Below are 19,648 nucleotides of genomic sequence, written 5' to 3'. Positions count from 1 at the left end.
GGGCTTCTCCCTCAGGGCCGCAGCAGGAGCTTGCTCTGCAGCCTCTCAGCTAAGAGGTGGCCACACTTTAGGGCTTCTTCAAATACATCAGTAGCAAAAGGAAGGCTAGGGAAAATGTTGGCCCGCTGCTGAATGGGATGGGGGCCCTGGTGATGAAGGATACAGAGAAGGCAGAATTACTGAATGCCTTCCTTGCTTCAGTCTTCACTGCTAAGGGCAGTCCTCAGGAATACCAGAGCCTGGAGGCAAAGGAAAAAGTCTAGAGAAAGGAAGACTTTCCCTTGGTTGAGGAGGATTGGGTTGGAGATCCTTTAGGTAAACCTGACACCTACAAATCCATAGGCCCTGAAGAGATGCACCCATGAATACTGAGGGAGCTACCAGATGTTATTGCTAGGCCACTCTCCATCATCTTGGAAAGGTCCTGGAGAACTGGAGAGGTGCCAGAGGACTGGAGGAAAGCCAACCTCACTCCAGTCTTCCAAAAGGGCAAGAAGGAGGACCCAGGAAACAACAGGCCAGTCAGCCTCACCTCCATCCCTGGAAAGGTGATGGAACAGCTCATGCTGGATGTCATCTTCAAGAATGTGGAAGACAAGAAGGTGATCAGGAATAGCCAGCATGGATTCACCAAGGGGAAATCCTGCTTAACCAATCTGATAGCCTTCTCTGATGGAGTTGACTGGCTGGGGAAATGAGAGGAAAGCAGTGGACGTTATGTACTTTGACTTGAGCAAGGCTTTTGATATTGTCTCCCATGACATCCTCCTAGGCAAGCTCTGGAAGTGTGGGCTAGATGAGTGGACAGAGAGGTGGCTTGAGAACTGACTGAATGGCAGAGCTCAGAGGGTTGTCATCAGCAGCACAGCATCTCCACTGTCCAATTCTGGGCCCCCCAGTACAAGAGAGACATGGAACTACTGGAGAGAGTCCAGCGTAGGGCTATGAAGATGATSMGAGGGCTGGAGCACCTGCCCTGTGAGGAACGGCTGCGAGAGCTGGGCCTGTTCAGCCTGGGGAAGAGCAGACTGAGGGGGGATCTGATCAGTGTGTACAAGTACCTGAAGGGARGGTGTCAAGAGGATGGGGCTGGACTCTTTTCAGTGGTGCCAAGGGACAGGACAAGAGACAAAGAGCACAGACTAAAACACAAGAARTTCCACCTGAACATGAGGAAGAACTWGTTTCCTGTGAGAGTGACGGAGCACTGGAGCAAGTTGCCCMGAGAGGTTGTGGAGTCTCCTTCTCTGGAGATACTCAAAACCCACCTGGACAGGGTCCCGTGCAAGGTGCTGTAGGTGACCCTGCTTGAGCAGGGGGGTTGGACTAGATGATCTCAGAGGTTCCTTCCAGCCTCAACCATTCTGTGATCTCAGATGCCATGAGTGTTTTGTCCTTTTCGCACAAGGTGACTGCCGTTCATTTAGTATTAGTGCTAGGCAAGCTTGATCAGTCAAGTGTTTCCTTTGCCAAAACTCCTGCTGCACACTCTGAGCATAGCGGGGTTGCCTGATGACAGATGCTGTAATTTTCATGAGCCCTATAGCTGGGACATGGATATGTGTGTACAGGCTGGTTCAACCTCGTTTGGTCCTTCAAGGAGGTTGCAGCTTCAGGCTGTATGTGCAGGAGGCATTGGCATGGGTCCTCCTAGTTCGGTATTACTTCAGGTACAGAACTGTGGAACATAGGCTGCTTAGAGGACGAAGAAATGGTTGCAAAGCATTCGTCTGCTGTTGTGCGTGCTGCCTAGCTACACGGCCTTCCTGCAGAAACAAGGAGACTGTTTTTAGATTTCATTCACGTTATGACTGAATTCTGAAAGGAATTTCGTAGTGGGTAAGTACTTCTGAGGTTCTTGCTTACCGCCACTTCAGTATTCATTAGTTTTCTTGACATTGCACAGCAGGGCTGAACATTAACTAGGACAAGCACTACTTAAAAATATTGTTCCTTGAGCTTTGCTCTGTATTACTGGCTTATCTAGTGCTGCACCAAATTACTGAAGAAACTTCACCTGTAGTTGTTCTTAGCAATGTTCTGCAGCGGATTTTACATGAGGAGGTGGGAGAAATATGTCTAAACATGATAACATTTGTACTGCAGGCAAAGACAATTTTCTGTACTAGTACTTACACGAGATACTATACAGAGAAGTTGTTCCCTCCCTGTGTCCTTCCTGGTTCTCCTCCTTGTCTTTGTTTCTCAACAGCAGAAYGAATTAATATTTGCTAACTATTAAGGTTGTGTTTTTGTTGCTGAAGGGTTGTGAACGGTGAGGTGACCTCCAGCAGAGCTCAAAGACCTCGGGAGGGACTGGTGTGGGGAAGGCGGAGGGAGGGACCGTGTGTCCCTCCATGCCACCAGCGACACCCGCCCCGGTGCTGCAGGCGCTTGGGCAGGAACTGGGGAGCCACCCAGAGCCCGTTTATGGCCTGAGGGGCAGGGACCGAAACGCGAGCGCTGGTCTAAAGAGGACTAAGCCAGCCCAACAGTAAAGCTGCATCGATAGGCAGCAAAGGAGGACCCCGCTAAACTGAGCTTTTGATGAAAAGGTTGCGAGCCTCCCCTTACTGGCTTCGCCGAGAAAGTCGCCTTGCAGACGGGGCGGCTGCGCTGGGAGCGGCGGAGCCGGCGCGGCCCTGGCGCCCGAGCGCGGCTCCCCGGSAAGTGCCTCCCCGTCCTCCGCTGCAGAGCGTCCTGCCTCTCTTGAAGCTCCAGAGGTCCCGTCKTCCTAGCTCTGCCCCCACCACACCTCCATGTCCACTTGGGCACCTCTCGCTGGAAGCCTTCCTCGTTTTTTAACCCGCTAAACAGTGGAGGAGCCAGAAGGAGAGTTGAAAGCTTGTAAATGCCTTGCATGCAGCAGCAAAGCCCTCTCTCCCCTCCCCCTGCACGCTAGGCTGCTATTTAAAGTATGAAGCAAATGCTTTTAGAAAAGATTCCTAGGTTTGGACACCTTCCAATGTTAGTAATGTACAGTTGGCAGAACAAGCAGTTTGCGGCTGTGGCAGCAACCTGAAATTCATCTGCCAAGACAGCAATAAATGCAGCAGAGGAAGGGGCCAGACAGTTAATTTTTCAGCGTTCATCTGCAAAGTTTTGAGATTTAGAGTTGTGTGGCTTGGGGAGTGCTGCTTTGGGGCCCTTGGCCACGTGGGAGCCCAGTCCCTCAATGGGAAACGAGAAGAAAGGGCCGCTGAAGTAAGCTGGGCAGCGAGGAACTCTGCAAAAGGRAAATAGCTCCAAAGATCCCACTAAATAACAGACTTGTAATGGGCTTACAGCTTTAGTAGGGCCTGGACTGATTCTTGTGGATGTCCCACCCCCAGGYTGGGGTGCTTTGGAGATGTAGGAGGATGATAGAGATTAGAGAGACAGTGGAGATGGAGTTGATGAAGGTTGTGGAGATGGAGTACATGGAGAYTGGAAGACAATAGAGACAGAGTAAATGGAGATCGGAGGACAACTGAGTAAATGGAGATTGGAGAGACAGTAGAGGCAGAGTAAATAGAGACTGGCGGATGACAGAGTAGGTGGAGGTTGRAGAGAGAGTGGAGATGTAGGACGACAAGGCTGAAGCCTAAACTCTTCATATCTCTCTTCGCRTCAGTGAGCCGGTTTGGCTGAGGGTCTGGTAGTCTCCAAGCTCTAACACTCCTACAAGAGCCTCTGATGCTTTCTGGCAGTGGCTTTCCGTGTTTCCCTCCTCATAGTCCTCTGTGTGGATATCAAACCCAAACTGATCCTCAACACATCTGTGTTGTGGGTTACACCAACGTCCCGCCATTTAAAATGTCTGCTTCCTTCACTACAAGAAAACCCTTCATAATCTGTATTTTGGGGGAAAAATAAGGCAGTGGATCATACAGAGAAGTCACACAGAGCGAGATACAGGGCCGGAGCGGTGCCGTTCCTGCCCCGAGAGGCCTCGTTGGCCCCGGTCGTGTTGCTCCGTCCTGCGATGCTGGGTGGGGGCTCTCACTGCCTCTGGAAGGGACCCTCCTTTTTCCCCAGGAGAAATTTAAATCCAGCACCTCCGTTCTGTGAGGAGATGACCTTGGGCTTAGGCAAGCGGTGCAGCAGGGCGTGCAGAGGTCTGAAGGAGCCGGCAAGCCCCGGGCACGGGAGCCTGCTGCCGGCGCAGGGGCACCTCGTCTTTCCTGTAGGCCTGCCAACCTTGGGAGCGTCCTCTTTACGATTAAGTCGCTACGTCTTTTCCCCAAAGCCCTCTACACTGATAGGGTGCTTAATTTCCTTCCAAAGCGGGAGTGGAAATGCAGCATCTTAATAGAATAAATCAAATAGTATTGAAGTTCTCATTACGCTGCCTGCGAACTCGAACAACCGCAGAGGGTTGCCCTTGAAACACCTCCTCGTGCGCTACGAGTAACTCTGCAAGCACGAGCCTTCGCGGGACCTCCTTCCCCCGTCCTTCCTGTGTTTGCTCTTTGCCGCGTGCCTCCGGCTGCTCCTGCTGTGCTGCATTATGTTGCTTTTCCGCGGAAATCGGGGCCGAGAGCCGCAAGCTACCTGGAAGCTGAGCTTCTCTCAGCCCGGCCAGAACCCTTGGGGTGCTGGTTATTAGTTTCTGTCCCTGTCAGGTCCAGAAGCCCCAGCAGACTGGCTCTGGAGCTGCCAAAAGAAAGGATTTATTCCGTGATTGCTGGGGTGCCTGCAGCTTCCATGTATCACGAAGGCCCCTGCCTCGTCTGCGTGTCGGTTCGGCGGAAAGGTTTTTACGGCAACGGGAATTAGAAGGATGAGCCGTTCCCTTTCCGTGTGCACTGGTAGAGCTGCTGCATTTATTTTTACGGGTACATAAGAAAAAAAAATGCAGATCTTTAGATAACGCAGTTCTGTTCTGTAACAATGTTACGGACGATTGACCTGATTAGAGGACATTTTCAAAGGGCGGTAGATTAAGAGTTAGCTTTCTTTTCTAAACAGTACTGTGTTAACCTGCAAAGGAGATAACACCCAATTTTTAAATTGCTTTGGGAAGAGAAGAGCCTTCATCTTCCTTTCAGATAAATGGATAATTTCTTCCAAGGTATCACCGGTGGCATGTCTGGGTGAACTGGGGTCKTGCTCAGACATGGACTACCTTGGGCACACCTGGGCTGCTCTGGTCACCAGCAAACCTGTCACTGCATCAACCCCAAATGCAGAGAGCCCTTAATATATGACCCCCCCGATTTGTGCATTAACCTACTTGAGGAAGTGATTTTCCTTTTGGGTAAATATAGGAGGTTAATTAAGTGTAGTATATGAAGTCATTATTGACTTTGGCTGCTCTGTTGCATACGATCATTGGGCTGTCAGTGGCTTTCCTTTAATTATGTTTCCCTGCTGTCTTGTCATATGTTTAGATTTGGCCCTGAAATTATTTTATTATAAACTTGTACGACTTCTAGCACTGAGAGGTCCTGAGTCCTTGGTGGGACAGACAGAAGCCTCTTCTGCGAGTAGCTCCCAGTCATCTGGTGGTGGCTGTGGTTAGAAATTGAGTCTGACTTTCTGGGTTCCTGCTCCCGGGGTCTTTGTCTCCCGGTTCTCAGCAGAACATTTTACTACTTCTGCCTAATTGCATATTTTTGCGTTTTCTGTTTTGAACTCTGTTTCGTTTCGGCTCTTCCCTCCCATCATGTTGTAATCCCATCTCATCTCCTGACTTGGCACCAGCAGTAAACTTATTTTAAAACTGTCCTAGGTTTTGTGTGAAGACCACCAACGAAAGCGTTCACGTAGGTTAAACGCGTGTCTCTGGGACAAGTCTAGCATTTTACCCGGTGCTGATGATCTCCGTGTCGGTTTGGAAGCGTCTGCAGTCCGTGCGGGTTGTGCCCAGCTGGCACGGTGTCACGGAGGAGCACGGCAGCGCCGTGACTGAGGAAGGGGCAGGCGCGGCAGAAGCTGCGGGTGGGCAGGATCTGCTGCCTTCACTCGGGCTTTGCCTTGTTTTCAGTCGATTCAGAAAGATTAAAGAACTCCAGCTGAGTTATTAACTTTGTGGCTGCGGATGAAGCCCGTCAGCGCCGCGTTTCTCGGTCGGGAGGGCGGCGTGGTGCGGGCTGCAAGGAGCGCTCGGGTCTGAGCTCCTGCTCCTGACAGCTCAGCCGGGGCRTTACGCCCGGCTCCTCCGGACTTTACCTGGTCGGGATTTGAAAGCCTTGAAGGACAGAGACTYTTAGGAGGGTTTGACTGTCCTCAGCATTTTCCTCCTATCCCGGCCAGACGAGCGGAGAGGATGAAGATAGAAGCCGGTGGCCGGTCCGCGGGTGCAGGTTGCCATCAGGAGGGTCAGTGGTGGAGAGTGACCCCAGGAGGGCTGAACCCTAGGGACGTTCTGCTGCGCTCCCATGTCGCACCTCAGCCCCTTCCTTCATAGCCTGGGAGACCTGCTCAGGGTTGGTTTTACTGTCCTTAAGGTACGGCGACTGGTCTTCTCGCTCACTTGCAAAGGAATTCAGATAAATTGAAGATAGTCAATTCAGAGAATTTGAGTGCAACTTGTGGTAGTTTTGTGACTTGCCCAGAATCTTGGAAGTAAGCCTGAAATGGCAGGTCGGCTGGAGATGAGAGGTCCAAGTGCGAAAGGGAAGGTGCTGAAGGATAAAAGGAGAAGCTTGGATGTGAAGGTGAAATGCAAAGTGATCATGGATGCAGGAGAAGTTAAGATTTGTGAGACTGAGAGGAAGAATAGGGTGGCAGAAGCCGATGTCAGAAGATGGAAGCTATCGAAGCAAAAGCTTCTGTGTCCTGACTCAACATGGAGATCCTTCACTTGACCCAAGAGAGGACACTTCCAGGGAGGAGCAGAACAAGCTGTAGAATTYGTGCATTCTCAGAGAGGACACAAAAACCTCGTTACTCGGAAAAGTGTTAAGCCAAGGGCTTGAGAAATAGCCTGACCTCAGAGCATCCCAGAGCAAGGCTTCAAGGCCAGTGCCAGTCAGTGTGAATGAACGATGTGCTGCAACAGCTTTTGCTCACAGCAAGGGACCTGCTCCACCACCGTCTGCCTTCCCGCTYGAGCAGAGAGCGCTTTGCACCCTGGCAGTGAAAAAGAAATTACATATTTATCCAAAAGGAAGATGAGGTTACCCCTTTACCCACCCCAGGTAACTTAACTTAAAAATGGAGGAAGAGGGGCACACGTTTGAAATTGGGTTTGGTGCACCTCTCTGGTTTAATGCTGTACTTGGAACACGAGCTAGGGCAAGGACRGTCTTGCCATTTTTGTATTGATTTCTGTTGGTTTCTCAAGCAATGGAGTTCTTACTCCAGGCTGAGACAGCTCAGTAATGTACCTGCACTATGAACAAAAGTTGAGGTCTAACACTTGGAGTTTTACTGAAGAACAAAAGCAAGCAGCCGAATGGCGTCTGAGGAGCAATGCAAGTGGAAATGTCTCCTGGATATGGAGTAAATTAAAACTGCTTTAAGGGGTTTACATTAATTAAAGGATTTTTAATTAATTAATTAAAACCACATTAAGGTTTGTGTCAAATCTAAAATTAGATTGTAATCTCTTCAGGCTACAACAGTCAGCCTGGTTCTGCAGTCTCTGCTGCGAATGCATCGACTTTATTGGAGTTATCCTCATTTTGTTTGCTTTAAGGGAGGTCAGAAAGGGGAGCTTTGCTTCTGTCTTCCGAGAGCTCTTCAGCAGCTGCCGGCTGGCTTTGCCCCGGGATCGGCGTGGCCCGCTTTGGTCAGCGTCGCTCTTGTGGTGCCTTCGGGGGTGCTYGGGAGAAGAGCTCCATCCTGGCCCTGAAGTCAGTGGTCTTAACCCCACGTGCRTGCCTGAGCCGCTCATCCGCTGCCGTACACTGGGAGGGACGGAGCAACGCACTCCCCTTTCCTCCTGGCTCCGGAGCCAGTCCTGCRCTGTACGTCCAAGGGCTGTGTGGAAAGAAAGATGAAGAACCTTGGAGGCCGGAGTAGACAGCAGAGGTGGGGGGGAACTCCTCCTGGGCTTCGGCCAGTGCCCGCTGCGAGCCCTGAAGCGGGAGGCTGGTCCAAAGTATGTGGAGAACAAACAGACCCAGCTCATCTGTAACTGTTTAATTCATCCTTCCAGGAATTGTTTGCAGTTAGTGAACATATTTCGAAGTTGTGGCACTGGTTCTCTACCTTCACGGGACTAGCGTCCAACCAAACCAAGCTCTCTTTGGCTCTTTATGTCAGATAGTTAAGCTTTTTCTTAAATCAACCTAGGAACTCTTTTCTGTACTTCTTCCAATTTAAGTCCATTTTTTCTGGGGTTTATTGGCCCAGACTRTCACAGTTCCTCAAGTAAGATCTTACGAGTCCTTCTAGGTTGTTGCCAGCACCACCTCAGCCATTCTTTACTGTGGCCCAAGACTATTGTGGCTGACTGTTGTCATCACCTCTGTCACCTCTAGTTAAGATGTCCCCAGATTTTAGTAAAAGCTCATCTTCTTGGTTGCTGAGTGCATGACTTTGAAGTAGCAGAAGCTAGATGAAACGTAACAGCATACTTTGGCCATGCAATCAGATGTTTTCTTCTACCATTTGGTCCTCCTCTATGTGGAGAGATCTGCCTACCCTTGAGCTGTGTGTGTGTTTTTTTTCCCTGCATGGCTAATGAAGCTCCGCAGGTTCCCAAGGAACACTGCTAGGAAGTTCTCCTCCTCCTGATGAAACACATTTTTTTCTGAAGAGTGAGTTTCATGGAGTTTCTCTGAAGTCTGTGCTAGACCTTAGTGCTGTTCAGCACCTTCACTGATGTGGAGGTAGATACAAAATCAGTCAGAACTGCTGTTGACTGGCTGGCAGATTATTGTCCTTATAGTTCACCCAGAGCAGTGGGATCTTTATTAGAGCTGGGCCCATGCAGACAAAACGTACTTCAGTGCAGCCAAATACGTTTATATACAAGAAGTGTAAATGGGCTGTGCCCTGGGGAATGGTGCTTTTGGAAGCCATCTGGAGATGCTAGGAAAGCAGAAAGTCCACGTGATTGATGTGACGAAACACAAAGCAGACTAAAGTGGTCCCTTGGGTATCRTTACCGAGTGTATGGTATTAGTGGGACCAAACTGGAACGCAGAAGGCAGGTCTGGTGTCCGCGCTGGAAAAAGGAGATGGCCAGGTCTGGAGAAGGTGGAGAGGAGAGCCGCAAAAATGATTCGAGGGCTGGAGAAGATGTCCTGCAGCTTGGAAAGCTGAAGAGCTCTGTTGAGTATACCAACAGGAGGAGGAAGGGGCTGGGGGCAGGCTAATGACACTGTATGAGCACTAACAAGAACGGAAAAYACTGGCTACTAAAGCGGTTTTTAAATCCAGCCTATCAAAGAATGACTCAAAACTGAAGCCAAACAAAAGCAAATTAGGAGTAGAGCCCAGATTTGTAATTCTGYGGGTGATGACTTTTGGAGCAAGCTGCCAAGGGAAGTGGTGAACTGTGCAGCTCTTCAGCTGGGTTTTACCCRGGCAGAAGTTAAGGGCTCCTTGCGGTCTAACGGGGTGAAGTTCTGTGGCTCGGCGATACTCAGGAAGTTAGATAGGCTAATCTGAGGAGCTCCTCTGGCCTTGAACGCGGTAAATCTTGAACTATAGAGATCGTGTTTCCTGCATCCTCGGAGCGGTAAACACGTCAGTTTGAGTTCGCTACTCGGGCTGTGACTTCGCAGGAGTGACGAGCAAAGGAGGTGCAAAGCGACGAGCAAAGGAGGTGCAAAGCAGAAGCTGTTGCATGGATTTTGGGGATGCTTTTCCCAGGGAAACGCGTATTCTTTGGTTGGGCTCCTCTTGGTTGCAGGAAAGGTCTGCTCTTCTCCGCACGAAATGACCCAAACGTTGCTAAAACACACCGCAGAGGAATACGGTTTGGCAGAACGGCCGCTGCGAGCGCGCAGAGCGGCCCTTCGGGAAGGCCGTCTCTCTCGATCCCCGGGAAGCTGCTTTATACCAGGGATCGATTTCGGATACAAACGCCCCCAGGTCAGTGCTGTAAAAACCGCTGCCTGCGCGGTTACACCAGGGAGCATCCTCTGTATGTGTTTATTTTATAGAGCCCTACCACCTACAAAGGATGTCAATAAAATTCACATTCCTCTTGTGACAGTTTTAATCTAGCTGGCAGCTTAAATATAGCACAAGGGGAAGGGGAGGCTGCTAAGAATTGCACAGGCCTCGCCAAACCTTGCCTTTATTTTAACAAGTGAACATTTGGTTATTATATCCGCAAGCTTTTAAGCATCTCACACTGTCAAGAACTAATAAATCCTTTAGCACCTAGCTGTACGAGGAGGATCTGATAGGATGTAACAGGCGTGTGGATCATGCAGGGAGTCATAAACCACCTGTAGAAATTACTCCTCCTCTTGCCTTCTGCTGTGCCGGATTAGCTCTTTTTTCTTTTTTCTTTTCTTTTTCCTTTTTTTTTGGGGGGGGGGGCTTGATTCTGTCTCCTTTTTAAGAAGTGCAGAAAACGAGGAGGAAAATGTCTCCTTCCCTTCAAGTCCTTTCTCCTGGCCCACCTTGCCCTTCCTGGAGAGGGTCACAGCCCGGTTCCCTAGGGTAGAGGAATCTGCAACGGCAGTGGCGTGCTTGCGCTGGGGTGGTGCTCTGAGCTTGGCACTGCCGTCCTGGGGATCCTGTTCACCCAGGTGAGGAGGAGGAGGAGGAAGRMSAAGCTGTCCCAGGGGCCCACCGGTGCRGCTAGCACCCGTCTGCTTGGCACATGGCCAGCAAGAGGTGCATTCGTCTTACCTCTTCTGACTGTCTACGTGGAAGCTCATCGTCCAGGCTTCCTGGGTGAGCGGTGGGGAGGGAGGCATTTCCACAGGGAAGCGTATCAGCGTATCCCACCCACTGCTGGAGGGGCTGAACGAACCCCTGGAAGCACCTATCTCTAGTGACCCTCGAGAGAGCCCTGCTGCCAGGGCAGAGCAAGCCTGGAGCAGCGGGTCGCTGGAGCCCACCAGCAGCACCGGAGCCCGGGTACCTTGAAGCAGCCCTGTTTCATCCTGGTGCGTTTTGCGGCMCTGGAAGGTGAGCCAGAGCCTTGGAGAAAGGAGCTGGCAACCTGGAGCCTGGCCAAGCCGCGGACACTGCTGGAAGGTTTTAGATGATTCTTGCTGCTCTTCTTTCTGTCCTTGCTGTTTGGGAAGTCAGCTTCCCTCCCACATCCCAGGACRCGTGTTCCTTAATTAACTGAACTGCCAGTCTCAACTAACTACCTTTTAAATCATTAAGTTCATGCTACAGTGCGYGGTGTGGGATGCTGGGAGGGGGCACTGGGTTCCCGCAGTGGCCGGTTTGCCCTGGGTTTTGTGCCGCCGGGAGCGGAGCGGAGCTTGCCCGAGGTGCGCCGGCCCCGTGGCGTTGGTCTCCACGCCGTTCCCTGCGGTGCGCAGCGAAGCGAAGGCTGGCTCCTGAGACGAGTGGGCTGGTAGCCCTTCGTCCCCAGGGCCTCGCCTGCTGCGGGGTCAGGAACCGGGGAGCTGTGACGATCCGGGGCGGTTGGGAGGTCATGGTTTGCATAGTGGGTGCACTTAAAAATTCAAAGCTCATTTTAAGAGATGAGGGCCAGAACAGCGGTGCCCGCCCGCGCGACGCGGCTCGCGCTGTCCAGGTGGCCCCCGGCCCCTCGGCGCTGGCTCGTGGCCCGGAGCTGCGGTTGCACCCGCCGACTGCGTAGGCACGGGCGCGTTACGGGAGCCCGCCGGCGGGCGCAGACCGCCAGTTCGCCGTTCGCGGCCCCGGGGAGGCAGACGGGAGGCGCTACGTACCGGAGCCGAGGAAGGACAGCTGGTCCTGTTCTTGGCACAGCTAATTAAATCGGCTCACGAAGGCCCTGCTGTAACGCGCTCGATGCCTGCGGGAGGAGGGTGAAGGCTGCGCCGGGGCCGAACCCGAGTTGCCTGTGGGAGCTACGTGTATTCTTTTCTCATCTTTGCAGATTCGGCCGTGCCGAGCTGACACAGATTTTGAATGAATTAAATTCTTCAGRTTGAGATAAAAGTTTTTTCTTCCTTTATTCCTTCCCGCAGTAAGATGGAGATGTTCTAACTGCTTGATCTCTGAGCTGGCTGTARGGAAAGTCTCAGCTCCTTATTCCTGTTCTGCTGTCAGCGTTCAGCGCTCATTAATTTTGCATTCCGTCAGCACCGTGTAATTTTTCCTGACATTGTTCAACCAGCCTTTTTTACTGAAGACATCTATACACCGTTCATGTTTAACTCTGAAAGGTGTGAAGACGGAGAGGAGTCCCTTCTCTCCTGCTCCGGTGCAGCACGCTCTCCCCTGCTCTCCGCGCCGTTAGACGAGGCTGCCACCAGCTGCAGAGAACCAGGCTTGTCCATACCAAGCTTTCCGAAGGGAGCGACGTTGGGTGGTGGGAGCAGAGGCTGATGCCGTAGTCCCGGTGCTGCCGTACGCTAACGGCGTGAGCGCGCCGCGCTGCGGGGCGCAGACAGACGGGCAGACGGTGGTGATTTATGTCCCCAAAACTAGGACTTGCCCTTGGCCCCGTGGAAGGTACCTGGCAGAGGCTGGAGTGAACCTGCCTCTCCTGTGGTCCAGTGCGGAGGCTCCTCACGTTTAGTCTCCATCTCCCCAGCCAGCCTCTCCGTTGCTTTGCGGGTCTGCTGCCAAATTTCAGCCCAACCTGAGAGTGAGATAAAAATCGCGGTGACAGATTGCRTTTCCGCGTTTCTTGGAAACATGGSGGAACGGGTGGGTGGAGGAGGAAGTCTGTGCCGTCGCTGAGGATTTTGTGCTCGCTAATGACCACTTYTTAAAAGAGTTAATGACCATTTGGCCGTCATATGTTGTGTTTGCCAGCAGATGTGTGGCCGATCAGTGTATGCAGAAGGCCATGGAGGAAGTCTTCAGGGGTGAAAAGGGAAACCGCGTTACGGTCATGGGCAGAGAGGAAGAGACAAAAGGATACGGTATGGAAGGCAACCAGACTTTGTCAGCTCTGCTCTTCATGGATTAGTTCCTTTTTAAAATTCTTTTTTTTTCCAGAAACGCATAAAGGTACACATTCTTGATGAAAATAACCTAAAATTATGGATACGGCCRTATTTGAATTCTAAGTTCACATTTGTAAGACCATTTCTACCCAGGCAAACATCTGCTGAGCAGGGTGATTTCCAGGGGCCTGTGTCAAGCAAATTGTGTCGTGAGCTGATCTGATAACCCCATGGGAGAAGGGTTCCTCCTACAGATTGAAAAGAGTAGCTCCTGAAAACGGTAAGCACTTGAAAACAAGAAGTCCTTGCTGATCTGCCACACACTGTTACACAGAGAAGCTGTTAAGAGATACAAATGCTGTTGTCAATATGGAAAATTGGGTGGTGTTGCCCGAGGTGGTTTTTGCATGGGATCACCAGATTGAAGATCTGCTTGTTACAGCTGGAAACGGCTGTTTTCAAGAGTTGGCTTGTCGGCTGGTTGGAGGCGGCTCTCRTCCTTGTGCTGATGGGAGTTACCGTCTCTAGCTGCTGTCACCTCTGCGTGGTGGATTGCGCTGAAGCATGGTGGGATGTTCTGGTTTTGAAATATTAGTTTTGAAGGGCTTTCAGGGAAGTGGAAGAGAAAAATCGAACCGATTCTGTTAATACAGAAACTAGTCTATTGTATCTTCAGTTCATACGATTTAAAAGGTACCTTGAAATCATTATTTTAACCTTGATAWATACCTGGTATTCCACCTGGAAATCTGTGTTGATGGATGAATATGCGTTTGCGTGTCCTAGTGCATTAGGATTTCATGTTTCCAACCACAGTGCTTTCTGCTGTGATTAGTCCGTGGCTTTCAGTGAGACTTTCCACGACAGTGCATGCTGTGTTGGTCGCCGTGGTTTTGTAAGAACAGGCTCTCGTTTTCCAAGCCACAGTCAGCAGTGGAAATAGCTGCTAGGCCACTGGACTTTTGCAGTGGTCCCCAGCTCGGCAGCACCACTTGATCGTGTAGTTCCTAAGCAGGGTACGAAGGCAGGAGCTCAGATGCAGCACGGGAGCACAGCAGGACATCCTCAGGGTCTGGCCCTCCCAGGATCCCTCTTCACCGTTGGCTCTCCTGCACTCAGTAGACCAGCCACCGGCTTCTGTCCTCAATTTGCTCCATCCATCTGGCTGTCCTGGAGATACAGTCATCTTTTCTGAACTCCCAGTGTCTTTAAGGTTGGGTAGGTGGAGAGGTGGGTCCTCCTGACATAGACCTTTCCGTGCATACTGATAGAGGAATAAGGATTGCTGAAGGGCCACCTGGGGCTGCGTTGGGAAGAACATTCTCCAGTAACACCTAGAAATGCTCGGGGCTGAAGCGAGTGCASTGTTGCCCGCCCTGGAGACACGCGGAGGTTTTCTTTCGGTGCCAGCACTGCAGTTAGTTGGGTGATGAAGTGAAATTTTGGCTCTCGCTGTAAAAGAGGGAGCGAGGGAAACTGATTGTCCCTGCTCGTTGTGAAGGAAGGCTGGCAGATGAAAATACCTAAAATAAAGTGAAATAAATCCTAGAATCTGTCTTAGAATAAGCATTTTAAAAGGTGAATCACCCTCTAGAAGTGCCTTTTTTTCTGCTGTGTCTACAAGGGGAGGGTGAGGTGCCGAGCTCAGGTGGAGATGTCTCCATCACAGATGTCTAATGTTCGGTGAGATGGATCTCCCCCATGATGTCTCGGGGCTGGAGCCTGGCATTGCGGCCCGCTGTTCGTGGGCACCCTGTGGCTTGACRCTGATAGACTGTCTCGGTGGGTGGTATAAGCCGGGCTAGCGCCGCTCTCTGAAGCAGCCGTGTTGATTTATGGAAGCCAGGATCTGGGCTTCTCTCTCGCGCGCTGGTGTTTGCAAGCTCCGTCTCTCACAGACTGTATTTTTCCACAGTTTTTTCTTTTTTTCCAAATTCATAGATCTGATAGTTTCCTTCCTCCTACTGGGATAAAAAGTTAAACAACKAAAGAGCTGCTGATTTCTACGTAGTGTTTTATGGGAATCTGGTGCTCGTGGAAGCGGAGACGTGAGGAGGCCGGGCTGGGTTTTCTGCCCCCRTCTCCTTGGGAGTTTGCTGACCTTACAGAGGTGGGTGCTGGGCGCAGCTCTGCCTGCCGAGCTCCAGCGCTCGGGTGTAGCGTCTGCAAGGAGGTGGCTGCCGCGAGCGGCGCCTGCRTGCCCCGGGCACGGGCGAGGACGGTCCTCCTCGGAGGTCTGCTTCATCCCCAGGTGGGGTCACTGGGAGGGTTTCCTCACACCAGCTTCTGCGGGTGATACTGCTAGGGGAATAGCTGATGTAAAGAACATCGTCTATGAGCAGGTAAAGCTTCATAAATTAATAGGTTCGTTAAAGCTGTTTGCGTAGCCCGTTGCAAATGASTTCCCGAACCGAATTCTTCAGCATGATGCTTCACGTGATGCTTTTGTCCCAATGCCTTGGCTTCACGAAGGAGCCAGGCCATCTGCCACCCCTGCCCAGGCAGTGCCACGCATGGCACAGCCCCATCCTTCTCCCAGCAGAGCTGACTGATCTTCCCCTACTCATTAATGACCAGCACATGGGGAGGAGAGAGCTCGGACATCCGCGGGACTCGGGAGGAGGCTGGGCCTGAGCGCTCGGAGTGGGAGCTGAAGCCCCCAGGTCTCTGCAGGTGGTCGGGCAACCGCCACCGTCAGCAGGGAGCCAAGCGTGGACCCTCTGGGCTCTTCCTCTTGCTGGAAAAGCGGCACTGGATGAGCCTTCCTGGCTGGGTACTGGTTAACACCAGACAAATAAGAGGTTCCCCTTTACACTGCCGGGATCCTCTTCCGCGCTGCTCCCCTCTGCTCGTGCCATCGGCTTCTGCCGCTCTTGTGCCTTTGCGAACGGCTCTTCTCGCCGCGCCGAAAGGTGCCCTCAGCGCCCTCGAAAGCCTTCTGCCGAGCAGCTTATTTTCACGGCCCTTGTTTCCCCTTGGCTTTGCCGGCCTGACGAGTGCCGCAGTGGGCACTAATTGATGGCACGGCTTTCTGTCACGCTGCCGGTCCGTGGCTGCGCCGAGTCTCCTCCGTCTGATTTTAATTAACTGAAAGCTTTGGGCTGCGAGAAAAGCCCGTTTTTAATGCTGTTTGAGGCGATCGCGTTATAAACGGGGCTGGGATTCGCGGCGGGACTGCCGCTCCATCCCGGGGTGGGTGGGTGGGTGGCCCCGAGGAGGGTCCCCTGCGCCCATCGGCTCGAGGAGAAGCGCCCGGGGCAGCCCGGGGCAGGGTTCGGCGCTCTGCTGCCTCGGAGCTGACACCAGCTCGTGAGCACACGAGGTGCTGCTGCTTTCCAAGCAGAGTCACCGAAGCTGGTGGGTGCCGCTGGCCGCGAGCCCAGCGCGGAAGCGGGGCCTGAGCGTGCGRAACGGGGCGCGCGGTCCCGGGAGAGCCTTGTCCTTAGCGCCCGTCGGGTGCGGGGGCTATCGGGGAGAAATCCCGAGCGTCAAGCTGTTTTTCCCGCTGGCCGGAGACTCCTTCTGATTTGTGCCCCGTCGCAAACCGCGTCGAGCCCTCCCGCGAGCTGGGACCGTCGACCTCGCAGGGTCGCAGGGTGCCTTCCGGAGCAGGTGGGCTGAGCCGCGCGTGCCGTTTCCTTTCCACCATGTCCCTGCTGGATTTCTCGAGGCTGCTGCTCAAGACGAGTTTTTCCTTCCTGCTCGCGGTCGGCTGTGATTTAATTAGTACCTGCGTTTTGCTGTGATTAAAAGCGACGTTATCTCTTTCTTCCAGCTTTTTCCCCTTCGCTGGATCGAGGGATTAAAGGAAAATGCAGAGGTGGCTCCGACGCGTGCCGTCCCTTGCCTCGGTGCGGCGGGAAACGCGGAGTTCAGCGGYCGATGCTCTGTTTGGGTCTGGTGACGGTTCGGTCGGAAGAGCGCGGTTCTTCTGGCTGAAACGTGCCTTTTCCTTTGCTCCAGAGAAAGCGGCCGACGACGAAGTGCAGAAGTCGGACATCTCGTCGAGCAGCCAGGGGGTGATCGAGAAGGAGTCGCTGGGACCGCTGCTGCTGGAGGTAGGTGCTCGGCCGCCTGCCCACCGGGCAGTGCGGAGCAGCAGGGCGCTTTGCTCTCGCCTGAGGCGCAGGTAAACTTACTTTAGCCCTTTGCTTGAGCAAGTTATTTAGAAGGTGAATCTTAACCGGGCTTGACAGAGCAGGAAACCTGCCCGCGCACGCGCCTGAAACCCAAGGGGTGCCGCAGAGCCGCGTAACAGCAGCAGCGACACACGGGGGTTGTCTGCGTCCCGAGCGGGGCCGTTCCACGGCCCCGGGAACGGCGGTGGAAACGCTGGGTTGCGCCGAGCCGAAAACRCGTTTGCTCCCGGAGACGACCCCCGAATCCTGAACCGTTCGGCYGTGCCGTCAGGCAGAGGCGGCACCTTCCCGGCGGGACCTTGTTTGATTTAAAGTGGCTTATAAAATTACAGGTTCCCAGACCAAAGAGCGCAGGATAATAATCCGTTTCATGTAATTACCTATAATAGCATAATTGCCGGCAGAACGTGGATTTACCCTGTGATTTCTGCTCAAAGCCCAACAAATAGCTGGAAAGGGAAACGCGCGGAGACGGCGTGAGAGGCGCCGGGGCTCTGGGGACGCGGCGGYGCCCCGGGGCGCGGGAAGCCAGGGCAGCGCCGAAGGTCGGGGTTTCACGGCTTTGCCAGACCCGCGTAACGTCTCCCGCCGTGCCGCGCCGTGCCATGCCGTGCCGCTTCCTCGAGCGCCGGAGGGAGAGCCGCCCGAATGCGTGAGCCCGCGCGGGAGGCGGCCGCGTGGCTCGAGACGTCCCCCGCCGCGTGTTTGCCTCTCTGAAGGATCTGGAGAAGCTGCTGCGCGTTTGCAACCTACCCGCGTTTCTTTGGGAATGAAAGCCCAGCGGAGGGGCCTGCTTCGGCGGCGCGGCACGCGCACCCGTGCCGTCCCCGACGTCGTCCCGGCGGCTGCCCTGCGGGGACGAAGGCTTTGCCAGCCTTTTCCGGGCACCGTGGCTCCTGGAGACGTGCTGAAAAACTTCCTCTTCCCAGGCCGGACCCCAGGAAGGAGAATTGAACGCAGCAAGAGTGAGCAGCGAGGGCAAAGCAGCCAGCTCACGTCGTGCGTCGGAAGCTGACGGCGCTACGGTGCCGCAGCGTGCGGGTTACCGAGGTGCAATAAGGAAAAATACAGGACTGGGATGCAGCGGGGGCGCGCACCGCTCGGAGCAGGCGCAAGCGCCCSGGCGCCTCGGGGCTCTTGCCCCATCAGGAAACTGGGGTTTGCTCGGCTTTGTGCGGGTGATCTCTGCAGTGACACGGAGGAACATCTGATATCTCCTTGGGGGTGTTTTGGATGTTTCTTGCATTACATAGATACGTATTTTTGCATATCTATGCAAGGGGAAGCCGTGGCATGGTGCAAGGTGATTGAACCCCGGCTCTCGTGGCGGGGACAGCAGCTTTCGCGCCCCAGGGACGGGCGAAGCCCTGGGGAGACGCTGGAGCGGGCAGATTTCGGGCCCGCTCGTGCGGAGGCTGYGGTTTCTTTTCCGGGAAGCTTGGCCGCAAGAAGCAGGTTGTGGTTTTGTTGTTCCCCCTGGAAATGTCACCGCAGCGACTTCCAGCCTGTTGTGTCTGAGGCGGGTTTGGAAAAACCCCGGGTTGCTGCTGGCCTAACAGCAGGGTGTTTTATTCCCTGGGTGCTGGGGCAGAGCAGCCCCCGGGCAGCTCCGAGCGTCACGTGCGCAGAGCCACGCTCGCTAATTCGCCCTGGTCCTGCAGGGTTTYACCTMGGGGTGCCTGCTGCCCTGTTCCCCYGTCCCTCCCCAAAACGAGCTGCAGATGAGGATTGCTGAGAGGGGTGAGGGACACGGCCAGATGYGGGTGGTGGAGCCCGACTGGGTGCTGCTGGCTGGGTGCTGCGTGGAACTGCGGCTGGGCACTGCGAGGGATTGCACCCAGGCACAGTGAGGGACTGCACCCAGGGACTGCACCCTGGCATGGTGAGGGACTGCACCCACGGACTGCACCTGGGCACGGCGAGGGATTGCACCCAGGTATGGTGAGGGACTGCACCCAGGGACTGCACCCAGGCACCGCGAGGGACTGCACCCAGGCACCGCGAGGGACTGCACTTGGGCATGGTGAGGGATTACACCCAGGTATGGCGAGGGATTACACCTGGGCACGGCGAGGGATTGCACCCAGGTATGGTGAGGGACTGCACCCAGGGACTGCACCCAGGGACTGCACCTGGGCATGGTGAGGGACTGCGCCCAGAGACTGCACCCGGGCACCGTGAGGGATTGCACCCAGATATGGCGAGGGATTGCACCCAGGGACTGCACCCAGGCACTGCAAGGGACTGCACCCGGGCACGGCGAGGACTGCACCCAGGGACTGCACCTGGGCACCGCGAGGGACTGCACCTGGGCATGGTGAGGGATTGCACCCAGGGACTGCACGTGGGCACGGCAAGGGACTGCCTCCAGGGACTGCACCCGGGCACGGTGAGGGACTGCACCCAGGTATGGCGAGGGACTGCACCCCGGTGTGGTGAGGGCCTGCACCTGGGCAGTGTGAGGGCCTTGCACTGAGTCACTGTGGTGGTTTGCACCCAGGTGATGTGAGAGTTTGCAGCTGGGTGCCACTAAGATTTGCAGCCAGGCGTGACAGC

General features: G+C 53.9%; 1 protein-coding gene across 1 annotated transcript in view; it reads left to right on the top strand.

Annotated features, from left to right (window-relative positions):
• The window catches only part of NCOA1 (nuclear receptor coactivator 1), a 114,557-nt gene that overhangs the window by 73,759 nt on the left and 21,150 nt on the right, over positions 1-19,648 (top strand). Inside the window, exon 5 of the mRNA XM_085305680.1 lies at positions 16,917-17,011. Within this exon, the coding sequence (XP_085161806.1) occupies positions 16,917-17,011 (95 nt within the window). The remainder of the gene's footprint in view (positions 1-16,916; positions 17,012-19,648) is intronic.

This window comes from Rhea americana, unplaced genomic scaffold, assembly GCF_003343005.1.
Source record: "Rhea americana isolate MKP2758 unplaced genomic scaffold, rheAme1 scaffold_225, whole genome shotgun sequence".
Taxonomy (NCBI): domain Eukaryota; kingdom Metazoa; phylum Chordata; class Aves; order Rheiformes; family Rheidae; genus Rhea; species Rhea americana.
This window is presented reverse-complemented; position numbering and strand designations above follow the sequence as displayed.